We start from the raw sequence: 12,821 nt of genomic DNA, 5'->3' as shown, positions 1-12,821 counted from the left end.
CACACACACATTTATATTTGATTGATAACTAAAAACTAGGTTAGTTTAATCTTGTTGATTTTGTTGGCTTTAAAGCGAAGCCTTGTATCTATCTAGATGTTAACCGTAGTTTTCGGCGCATCTTCTTCTGCGCCGAGAAGATCCAAATCAGCATAATCTGACTCCTGATTAGTGTGCTTATCCTCTTCTGTGTTTGGAGGTTTAACGCAATTTACGTACCCATAATCACCTGGAGCTCTTTGGATTTGTTCATACTCAGGTGGTATGGAATTTTTTGGGATTTCTTCATAATCTGGGGGTAGAGGAGCTGTTGGAATTTCGTCATAAAGTGGAGGCTGGATCCGATTTCCTTGAAGATCGTACACTTTTTCGAGTAAACTACCGGGTTCACAATACTCATGAGGTTCCAAAGGGTCCAAATACGAGCAAACTTTATCGTTCCTCTCTATTTGTTTCGTAAATGAAGGTTGAAGTTTGTGATCAGTACGGTTCATTGCATAATAAGAAGCAGAGCACATACATCTCCATATGCAACACATTATTAGAAATATGAAAAAGAAAATGCCAACTAAAGCGATTACTACAATAAGAGTCGGATCTAATGCGCCATCTAATAGTCTTTCGTAACTTGGTTCTTCTGGATCAAGTTCCTCTGAATCGAGATCACATGATGGTGGAGCATGATCTGAAGTTACAAGTGACGCAAATTTCGTAAAAGATATTGGACTTAAACAATGAAATTCTTTTCTTATCATCACATAATCTTGGTTTGTCTTCCATGCAGTCAAAATTGTTTCTTCACTCCTCTGTAATGTAACAGATGAGTTCTGATTCCGGAATGTTAATTGCTGGACTGTTTCATCTTCATCTAAAACAGATTCTGTGGCGGAACTCTGATAACAGAACACGCCGTTGTCCTCATTGGCATTCCAAATATAAAAAATGTTGTAATTTCTGTCGAAGTAGATACCTAAAAATATTTTAATACGTAAGTAGATTAAAAAAAAAAACAAAATCCAAAATAGATATACAGATGGAAGGCAACCGGATACATAGATATACAAAGGATTCGGTCACGGTGCAGACAGGTTAGAAAAGGAATATGTTAACTTGAGAAAGGATCACTATGAGAGCAATGCGGCAAGTTTGAGCGACAACTAAGAAATCCACAAAGGAAGTTACTGCTAACTGAGGAGAGGAATGTCAAACTTTTAAAACGTTTTAAACAAAATCCACAAAGAAAAAAATGTTTTTCCTGGACTTGGCTGTATACCATCAATCAAAAAAATTGGAAAAAATCCTTTGTAAAAGTTATAAAATTTTATTAAAATCCCTTTGAAGGGCTACATCACAACAAAACGTTTTCGATTTTTATAAAAAAATCATCATCAGTGTTAGATAAACTGGATGCTAGCTGAGCCACCAAAGAAAAATATCCGGGTAAAAACCCTTTAAATATAACATAGATGCGTTAAAAGTGCATACTTTAATAAAATGCCTTATGATGGTCACATGGCAACTAGGATAATGCCCTAAGGTAATGAATCCCACGTGTTGGGAAATTTAAATACATTACCTTAGGGCATTATCCTAGTTGCCATGTGACCATCATAAGGCATTTTATTAAAGTATGCAATTTTAACGCATCTATGTTATATTTAAAGGGTTTTTACGCGAATATTTTTCTTTGGTGGCTCAGCTAGCATCCAGTTTATCTAACAATGATGATGATTTTTTATAAAAATCGAAAACGTTTTGTTGTTACGTAGCCCTTTAAAAGGGTTTTAATCAAATTTTATACCTTTTACAAAGGTTTTTTCCAATTTTTGTTTTAAACAAAGTTTAAAGCAAAATTACAATGGTCATAACTCGTTAAATACCCTGTATGGTTTGAATAATTATGGAAAAGGCATCAAATGAGACAACTAGATAATACACAAATCATGATCCTGTAAGAAGCTCAAAAAATTTAATTTAGAGAAGAGTGGAAGCCAAACGAACAAGGAAAACATTGATAGATATAAAAAAGAATGTGTGTGTACTTTGTACGCACGTAAGAAGATATTCTTTTATTATATAATAGGTAATTTAAACGAAGTAAATATACTTAAAAGGTTATTTGTACTTATTTTATTTAAAAATCAAGCTAACTTTCTTATCTACCACTTTCAAAAAAGAAGAATATCTTCAAAAATTTTATAATAATATACTTACAATCATAAAATCTATAAAAAAAATAAAAAAATAATAACTTGCTTGGGGCTTGAACCCACTTCACGTCTACCGCGCCGTACGAAAGTTGACGCCATTTCAAACTGCACCAAACTCTCGTATACGTCATGTGGGAATATACACAAACTAAACGTTTACACCATAAATTTATATGAATTTAATAAAATTATTAGTTTGATTTTTGTCGAAATAAAATACAACAAAATATAGAGTAAGAAAACGATATATGAGATGAAGATTTGTAGAAAGTTTGTTCGTAATCAGATTATGTAAATTAAAGCATTGCCTACTAATAGGTAACTACATTACTTTGTTTACATTTTCCAAATAGATAGGTATTGAAACTATTAGGTATTTCCAACTGAAACATTTAGAATTACGTACCTGCGGCTTTTCAAAACTATTTAAAAAGTCACTATAATTATAAATTTGATTTTATTTCTGTCCACACATCAATAAAAACTAATATTATACAATATTTTTGTTTACCGATAACCTCCATATTGAACAATTTTTGACAGATCATTTCAAAATTTCAACACCCAATCAGAGCCCGTATAACAACTAATACCATATTGTCAGTGTGCGCATGCGCGCGAATCAATCAAATTTTACCCTCAATCGATTCGCCGCTAAAGAAGAATATCTTCAATAAATAAAATGCAAATGAAAGACAGAATATTTAATTCATTTCAGATGCAAGCACCATCCTCTTAAATACGTTTCACGCTTTTAGGATCTCTAGAGAGACCTAATGTCTGCTCTAAACAAAATGAGCAGAATTTTTGAGCAAAACTATATAAAATAATTTGCTGCTGGACGCTGTAAAGACTTCTATTTAAAACAATGTAGTTAGATCCGAAAATCTAAAACTTGTATCGTTGAAGTTTCACGTGACAACCTGAATTCGTCCCTTCTAAAATTTGCAAGGCAAACGAACGATGCATAATGCAGACTAGGGGGAATCTAAGATTGGATTTCATCACCATTCAATTCATCTAAGTAAATTTCCAACGAATCTTGAAATTGTGTACTCAGATGGGAGTAAAACTAAAAGAAAATGAAAGACAGTTCGTTTCGTTTCAGAAGCAACCTCTTATGTACGTGTCACCCTTTTGGAATCTTTAGGGAGGCCTGTGGTTTGGTCTAAAACGTAACGGAAACCAACCGTCTAATGTACTACCGCAAAATTTAACAAAAAGGGGGAAACACGTTCACAGAAATATTGAACAACTGGAAGAAATGGATAAACAACCAACAGTAACATCAACAGTCAGACACTAAAAGGGATAAGAATTCTCCTGAAGAATAAGAAGATTCTGTAAGTGGATAGAAGATATAATATTACAACAAAATTTTATTATTTTACTTAGTCATTACCGCTGAAAGTAAGACATATCTGCAGACGTTACTTAACCCAATTTGTGATAGTGGGGAACAATTTGTTTTAACAATAAATAGAAAGAAACAAAAAACCATGAATATTATAACAAGGATCCAGATAAAAGGTATTGTACAGGTGGAAAAAATGAAAAACTTACGAGCCTGGATTATTGAAGATTTAAATCAGAAATCAGTTTTATCCCGATAGAACAATCCCGAGCAGCCTCTTTAAAGATCAGGAAATTTCTGAGTAACCAAAGAGTCAATTTTCAAATCCGATATCGGATGCTAAAATGTTATATATGTTATAGTCAAAGCCCGAATTTCAGGCACTCCTAGGTTTGACTAGGCAATCCTCAGGTCTGACTGACAGTCTTAGTCAACGCCCGAAATAAATTACAGTTTCGGCCTTTGACTAGTCAAACGTAGGAGAGACTAAGTTGGTCAGGCAAAGGTCGAAATTTAATTTTATGAAGTAGGGGTTTGACTAGTCAAACCCCGATCAGCTATTAAAATGTCGTAATTTGTTAGATTAGGTTTTAATAAAACGCAATTTTTTAATTTTAATGTTTATTATTTTTATATTGTCGTAATTAAAATAAAAAAAATTAGTGTTGATTCTCTATAGTATAAGAGCTGTGAGACATTTTTGTGTAGGTATTTTAGGCAACCTGAAAAATTTTCAGGTGACTCTTCCATGATAGCCTAATACAAAAATGCCGGTCTGGCTGGAGGGTAGCGGTTATTTTCCCCAAAAATCCGCCCCAAAGTAAAAAAAAGGGTAAAAATTGTTATTACAAAAAATATCATTGACGTGTCTTTAAAGTAAATTTAAATATTCACATATAAAGAAAATAAACAGGCCAGGCGATTTGAAGGCGATTTTAACACTGCAAGATACTTGCATGGGCGCCCCAGGATTATTTTCAGGGGATGCATCTGAACTTCAGAAGATTTCATCTGAATCTGTACATACTATTAACGAGTATAAAATATACAACTATACATGCAAAGCTATGTACATTCCTTCCGGACAGGGAAGTACAATTATTATTTTGACAGGGTATTTTTTAATATTAAAAATAAATATTCTAAAAAAGACAGTTTTTTCTTGGTGAAATTTTCCAACTGCCATGTGATCGAACAAATTACGCGTGCATATAAATGAAAAGCACTATAGGTAAGCAGCAGTGTGAGAAAGAGCGTATATCGATAGCTTTTTTTTTAGTCCTCTGTTGTACCTGAGCGAGTCCGTTGGCTCGAGAAAAATCACGTGACCTGGCGATCCCATGTTGTTGTGTCTCGAAACGTCAGAGTACTTATCATATATTATAGTTTTTTAAGTAACTTTTTCTTAATTAAAAGAAAATAATACGTACTATACAATAGATTTTACAAATATGATAAAAAAAGACAAATTTATTATTATAAAGATATAGGTAGAAAAGTATAAAAGTATAAACTAAATTAATTCTGTGTCCAAATCTTGTACTTTTTCTTGAAACTCCTCATCTGAGCTTAAATATTCACTGTCTTCTTCTTCGTCAGACTCCCCTCGAGACTCAGATTCCTCTTCTACATGATCTGTAAATAGTTGTAATATGTATTTAGAATTAATTGAGTTGCTACGTATGCTCTGTCCTTTTATACGGAGTCGAAGGCTGGACAATCACGGGCGCATCTTGAGATAGACTTGGCATTGTTGAGATGTGGTGTTATCAAATAATGTAAAAAATATCATGGACGCAACACGTAACAAACACGGAAACATTAAGAAAGATAAAAAAGGCAAAACAAATACTCAACACTATGAAGGAAAGAAAAATGAGCTACTTTGGTCATATACTAAAAAATAAAAAACGTGATGTGATTTATAATAAAGGGAAAAGTATTAAGTATTAGTTATAAGTAAGAATACGTAGCAACTCAATTAATTAATCACTAATTAATTTTTAATTAATTCTAAATACATATTTACAACTAGTTACAGATCAGGTAGAAGAGGAATCTGAGTCTCGAGAGGAGTCTGACGAAGAAGAAGAGAATGAATATTTATTTTGGCTCATTTTTCTTTCCTTTATAGTGTTGAATATTTCTTTTGCCTTTTTCATCTTTCTTAATGTTTCCCTGTTACGTGTTGTATTCATGATATTTTTTACATTATTCAATAACAACACATCTCAACAATTGCAAGTCTTTCTTCAGATGCACCCGTGATTGTCCAGGCTTTGACTCCGTATAAAAGGACAAATAATACGTAGTAACTCAATTAAATTATCGGTAATTAATTTTTAATTAATTCTAAATACATATTACAACTATTTACAGATCATGTAGAAGAGGAATCTGAGTCTCGAGGGGAGTCTGACAAAGAAGAAGACAGTGAATATTTAAGCTCAGATGAGGAGTTTAAAGAAGAAGTACAAGATTCGGACACAGAATTAATTTAGGTTATACTTTTCTACCTATATATTTATAATAATAAATCTGTCTTTTTCTATCATATTTACAAAATCTATTGTATAGTACGTATTATTTTCCTTTAATTAAGAAAAAGTTACTTAAAAAACTATAATATATAATAATTACTCGTCAGAAGAACGTTTCGAGGCACAACAACATGGGATCGCCAGGTCACGTGATTTTTCTCGAGCGAACGGACTCGCTCAGGTACAACAGAGGACGAAAACAGCTATCGGTATACGCTCTTTCTCACACTGCTGCTTACCTATAGCGCTTTTCATTTATATGCACGCGTAATTTGTTTGATCACATGGCAGTTGGAAAATTTCACCAAAAAAAAACCTGTCTTTTTTAGAATATTTATTTTTAATATTAAAAAATACCCTGTCAAAATAATAATTGTACTTCCCTGTCCGGAGGGAATGTAGATAGCTTTGCATGTATAGTTGTATATTTTATACTCGTTAATAGTATGTACAGATTCAGATGAAATCTTCTGAAGTTCAGATGCATCCCCTGAAAATAATCCTGGGGCGCCCATGCAAGTATCTTGCAGAGTTAATATCGCCCTCAAATCGCCTGGCCTGTTTATTTTCTTTATATTTGAATATTTAAATTTACTTTAAAGTCACGTCAATGATATTTTTTGTAATAACAATTTTTACCCTTTTTTAACTTTGGGGGGGATTTTTGGGGAAAATAACCGCTACCCTCTAGCCAGACCGGCATTTTTGTATTAGGCTATCATGGAAGAGTCACCTGAAAAATTTTCAGGTTGCCTAAAATACCTACTCAAAAATGTCTCACAGCTCTTGGACCACTAGTGTTGACTCTCTAGTTGATATGTTGAGGCATTATGGCATTTAGTTTTTCTTAAGTATCTCCAGAACACTTCTATTCAGAAAAATGAAAACTGGTACGCTTATTTATCTCTCAGAGATAAATCGATTCCATTAATAACGAATTTCTAGTACCGGTCATAGGCGTCTGTTTTGGGTAGGTCAACGGATATTTTATCGCATAACTTTTTTGTCATTGACTTCTAAGCAGTTTTGACACTGGATTATTAAATTGTGAAGTATTATAGTACTAAAAGGTACTTTTGCTCTAAGTCGGTAGGATGCACCGTTTCTGGAAAAAACGATTTGAAAATTATTCGTTTTTTTTTAATTTGAAAAAACATAAAAAACTATTTAGAAGAACGAAAACTGGTACGTTTTTTTGCGAAATTCTAGTACAGGTCATATACGTCCGTTTTGGGTAGGTCGACGGTTATTTTATCGCATAACTTTTTGTCTCTAATTTTTAAGCATTTTTGATACTTAATGATTAAATTATGAGGTATTCTAGTACGAATAGCTACTTTTGCTTTAAGTCGGTAAAATACACCGTGTTTTTCTGATGATTTCATTCATAGGAGATGCTGACTAATAGAAAGCTACAGAAATAAAAACTAAAGTGATAAATTTTGATAATATCCCGTCGTCAAGCATTACGTCAGATGCCCTTCGTTACTATACAAAAATGAAAATTCAGTGACATTAATGACAATTAATGTTTTAGAACTTGTCACAGAGAACACCAAGAAACACGTTTAGCAAATATTCGGGTGAAGATATCAATAAAATATTAGTTAAAATTATTTAAAAAGACAGTTTTATTCATGAAATAATCAACGAATTACACTCGATCTCTAAAACTATTATCGACTTGTAGCCCTCGTGCCACTTTGACATAATTTTGTCAACATATAACTCACAATTTTGTCACAATAATAACTCCTCTTCGGGTCGTGAAATTAAAACTGTCAAAGTGTCACTCGGGAAACAAATTGATAATTTTAGAGCTCTCGTGCAATTACTGCTGAAATTTTTTTTCAGATTCAAAAAACTAAATATTTCGAAATCGATTTTTCTAGAGAAAAAGTGCATTTTATAGACTTAAAGTAAGAGTACCTTTTAGTACTAGAATGCCTTATAATTTAATAATCCATGTCAAAAATGCTTAGAAGTTAAAGACAAAAAAGTTATGCGATAAATTAACCGTGGCCTTACTCAAAACGGAGACCTATGACCGGTGCTAGAAATTCGTAATTATTGATGGAATCGATTTATCTCTGGAAGATAAATAAGCGTACCAGTTTTCGTTTTTCTAAATATAACTGTTCTGGGGATATTTAAGAAAAACTAAATGCCATAATGCCTCAACAAGTGAGAATCAACACTAATTTTTTTATTTTAATTACGACCATATAAAAATAATTAAAAATAAAATTAAAAAATGACGATTTATTAAACCTAATCTAACAAATTACGACATTTTAATAACTGATCAAGGTGTGACTAGTCAAACCCCGATTTCATAAAATTAAATTTCGACCTTTGCCTGACCAACTTAGTCTCTCCTAGGTTTGACTAGTCAAAGGCCGAAACTGTAATTTATTTCGGGCTTTGACTAAGACCGTCAGTCAGACCTGAGGATTGCCTAGTCAAACCTAGCTAGGAGTGCCTGAAATTCGGACTTTGACTATAACATATACACTGTATTCTTCTTTATGGTGCTGAAGCTTGGACGGTTAATGTTGACAGAAAGCTGGAAGCTTTTGATGTGTGGCTTTTTAGGAGAATTTTGAAAACACCATAGACTGATGATATTACGAATGAAATGGTGTTGCACAAAAAATGCACAGAATGGGAAGAGACAGAGAATTTTTTTACCACCATTAAAAGTAGAAAGACAACATATTTGCCGTCGAGTTGTTGTATATGAGTTGTTGAAGCTGACTATGAAGGGTAAAATCGAAGAGAAAAGGGGTTCTAGTAGACGATAAATATCATGGCTGAAAAACAATCGCGACTGGACCGGGTTACACAGATATTGTTAAGAAAAGCAAAAACTTCAATAGTGGAGTCGGCACTATAAGAAGACGAATAATACTAATAATATTACCTTTCTTAATTTCTTCATCATAGTTTATGGGAACAGGATATATTTTTTCATTTACAGGCAAGTAAGTTATAGTGGTAGATTCCTCTTTATAATCTTTTAAGTAGGATCGAACTATTTTCTTAAGCTCTTCTTTAAAGTATTCATCATTTACACTATTAATTGTATTTATATTTATATTACAGCCAGTGGCATATTCACATTGCGTGGGGATTCCACCTAAAACAAAAATTTAAAGAATATTATTTTGTAGAAATAACGTTTTTTTACATTTAGGAAATAATGTCGTATCAACTATAAGTTATTTAATGTGTAGACTTAAGATATTCTCTTAGATTCTTCTTGATGTAGGTTGCTTTCTTTCGATAGAGAGACTCTTTGATTCTCTTTCTCTCGATAAAGAGTCTCTTTGAGTCTCTATCTGACACATATCACATATCATATCATAAATAGCATCTTTATTTGCTTTTATTTTTTGTTTGCTGCATTGACTATGCCAAGAGTAAGTAATAGGCAGGCCCCACATCAAAGAAACATGAAACGTAAATCACGTTTCATGGAAATAAAACACTGCTAAACAAATAGACGTACGGCCATTTATGAAACTTTCCGAAAATAAAAATGTGTTATGAGCATGAATCACACTCGTTTCATTGGTAGGCAGACTTCAAGATTTGTTTAGCCGTGTTTAATTTTCATGAAACGTGTTTTACGTTTCATGTTTCATGTTTTTCGTTACATGTTTCGTTGGTGTGCGGCTTGCCTTAGAACTACTTTTATGAAAATAAGCAAACAGTTTCTAAAATATATAAGAAAAGTAGTATTAAAATCCTGTGATCTTTGAAGTAAATTCTGCAATGTGTTCTCCTTCTGAGGTCAAACAGATATGTTATTGCTCTTTTTGGTATTTTAAAAATAACATCGGATTGGGCAGCTGTACCAGAACCACAAAAGGGAAGACCCTATCGAAGATGCGACTTGAACAAATAAAAATTTATGGTATTTTGGAAGATGCTAAATTTATTTCCTTTGAAACAAATCTTATTGCATAGCAAGCTAAAGATAGTTTCTCACGTATCAAATCAATGTGAAGGAACTATTTAAGGTTGCTGTCTAAAAAAATATCAAGAAATTTTACAGAATCAACGGTAATGATCTGGCTGTTATTAAGAGGTAATGTTTGAAGAGCTCCTTTATAGGATACTGCTACTGTTTTGTTTACGTTAAAAGAGAGTAAGTTAGATCAAACCAGGTTTTTATTTTGAGTAGATCAGAAGTTATAGTAGCATAAAGATTTGCAATATTTGAGATGCTCCAAGTGATACTGGTATCATCAACAAAAATAAATTGTTTTTTATTTTTATCCTCTAAAAGTTAATTTTATTTTCAATCTAACGTTAAGCCAACTGACATGGGAAGGGGCTCTTATTTGTTTGATGGAAAACTCCAAAGAGAACTACAAAACTTTAAGTTATTTAAAAGATATTTAGGTACCCTTTAAAGTCGATTTCGAATATATCAAAAAAACGGTTATCTTATCTAAAGTACTATACCTGTTACATTAAGCAAACTATTATATTTATCTCCAATGCCGTAAGCCCTATAGGTCGATATAATTACGGTCCAATTCCCATCCCCTATTGTTCGCGAACAGTCACATAAAATAGGAGAAATCAAACTGACTATCACCAACAACTCGATCGGCAAAAACATTTTTTGCAATAATAATCATAATACTTTCATTGTAAGTGAGTTATTTTAAATATACCAGACATTCACTTTGGTTTGAGGTTATTGGTAACGTCGATTATAAAATGATAAGGATGTTGCTATATTCACGCGAATCATACTTATTTTATCGAATTTTTATGGTTGATTAGAAAAGTACCACATTTTGTAATAAAATTGTTTTTATCTATAGGTAAGTTGCGTTACATAAGCATTAATGGAAGAGCGGAGAAAAATGCAAAGTAATAGAAGTAAAGAACACCATGAACTTAGAGAGATAAGTAAAAAAATACAAAAATCTCTTAGGACGGAAAACCGAAAATATAAAAACAAACAAATTCAACAAACAATTGAAGATAACAAGAGCTTCAAAGTTCAAAGAAGACAATTAACAAATGGCAAAAAAGAAATAACGAAATTAAAGGATAGAGATGGAAATATCATCAACAACAGAGATAAATTATTAAGGGTAATAGAAGACTTCTATACAGAACTATACAACAGCCAACAAAATCATGATGAGCCACTAGAAGATTCAGGAAAAAGGTTAGTCATCTAAGGATCGGAATTGATGCCTGATATATCTACAGACGAAATTAGGAACGCATTGAGAAAAATGAAAAGAAATAAAGCTCCGGGAGAAGACAATATCGTTATAGAAGCCGTAAATATTGGAGGAGATAGACTTTTAAACAACATAAAGAAATTGTTCAACCTATGTCGTCACCAAAGTGAAACACCTGTAAGATGGCATCGTGCACTTACCATCTTGTTACACAAAAAGAGCGATCCAACAGACTTCGAGAATTACTGGCCCATAAGCCTATTAGACCACCTTTACAAGTTATTCAAAAGAATAATAACAAATAGACTTGAAATAAAATTGGATTTTTACCAACCTAGAGAACAGGCGGGTTTTAGGAAAAACTTTGGCACTAACGACCACCTACACTGCATAAAAGGAATTATAGAAAAATCTATCGAATACAACCGACCATTGGTCCTGGCTTTCGTAGACTTTCGCAAAGCATTTGATACGATGGAAATTAACAGCATAATGAGAGCATTGTAGGAAAGTCGTATAGATTATCGGTACTTCAAACTAATAGCGAACATATACAATAATGGAACCATGACCGTCCGACTACACAAAGATACCAAATCTATAAAAATCAAAAGAGGAATTAGACAGGGAGACACGTTATCTCCCAAATTCTTTACGGCAGTACTTGAACATGCTTTTAAACAATTGGAGTGGGACGCCAAAGGAATAAATGTCGACGGTGAAAGGCTCTCCCACCTACGATTTGCAGACGACATAGTTCTTATAACAGACAACTTAAAAGATATTAGAACTATGCTTACTGAGTTAGATGCCGCCTGTAAAAAGTTGGTTTAAACATAAATTTTGGAAAAACACAATACATGACAAACCTGGTACCAAGCGAAAATTCAAAAGTCGACGTCAACGAAATAGCATTGGTCCATGAATATAAATACTTAGGGCATGAAATCCAAATTGCCAGGGACAATGAAACTGCCGAATTACAGAGAAGGATCACCTTAGCATGGGCCGCATATGGAGCTCTATCAGACTTCTTCAAGAGCAACTTGCCAAATTATTTGAAAAAGAAGACGTTCAACCAATGTGTGCTTCCAGTCATGACTTACGTCGCCTAACATTATCGTTAACCGAGGCCACAGCAACGAAAATTAGAGTGGCCCAAAGAAGAATGGAATGGTCACTACTTGGACTGACTCTCAAAGACAGGGTCAGAAACGAAGAAATCAGGAAAAGGACAGGCGACACAGATGTCATAGAGCGAGTAGCATGGCTGAAGTGGAATTGGGCGGGCCATGTAGCCAGAATGAAGGACGGGAGGTGGACCCAAAAAATTACAGTGTGGAGACCAAGAGCAGACAGAATAAGTAGAGGTAGACCACCTACACGATGGAGACGACGTCAAAAGGATTGCTGGGAACTGGTTGCAGGAAGCCCAATATCGACAAAACTGGAAGAAATTAGGGGAGGCCTATGTTCAACTTTGGATGCAGAAGGCTGGATGATG

At 33.4% G+C, this 12,821-nt stretch overlaps 1 protein-coding gene across 1 annotated transcript in view; it reads right to left on the bottom strand.

Annotated features, from left to right (window-relative positions):
* Positions 1–10,742, bottom strand: part of LOC114332309 (uncharacterized) — a 35,427-nt gene extending 24,685 nt beyond the window's left edge. The window contains exons 1-2 of the mRNA XM_028282095.2: positions 10,578–10,742; positions 9,028–9,243 (exon numbers count right to left, since the gene is read on the bottom strand). Of these exons, the coding sequence (XP_028137896.1) occupies positions 9,028–9,243; positions 10,578–10,737 (376 nt within the window). The 5' untranslated portion in view covers positions 10,738–10,742. The remainder of the gene's footprint in view (positions 1–9,027; positions 9,244–10,577) is intronic.
* Between the last annotated feature and the right edge of the window lie 2,079 nt (positions 10,743–12,821).

The sequence above is a fragment of the Diabrotica virgifera genome, chromosome 6, assembly GCF_917563875.1.
Source record: "Diabrotica virgifera virgifera chromosome 6, PGI_DIABVI_V3a".
NCBI lineage: Eukaryota > Metazoa > Arthropoda > Insecta > Coleoptera > Chrysomelidae > Diabrotica > Diabrotica virgifera.
Note: the sequence above shows the minus strand (reverse complement) of the source record. Positions and strands in the feature narration are given on the sequence as shown.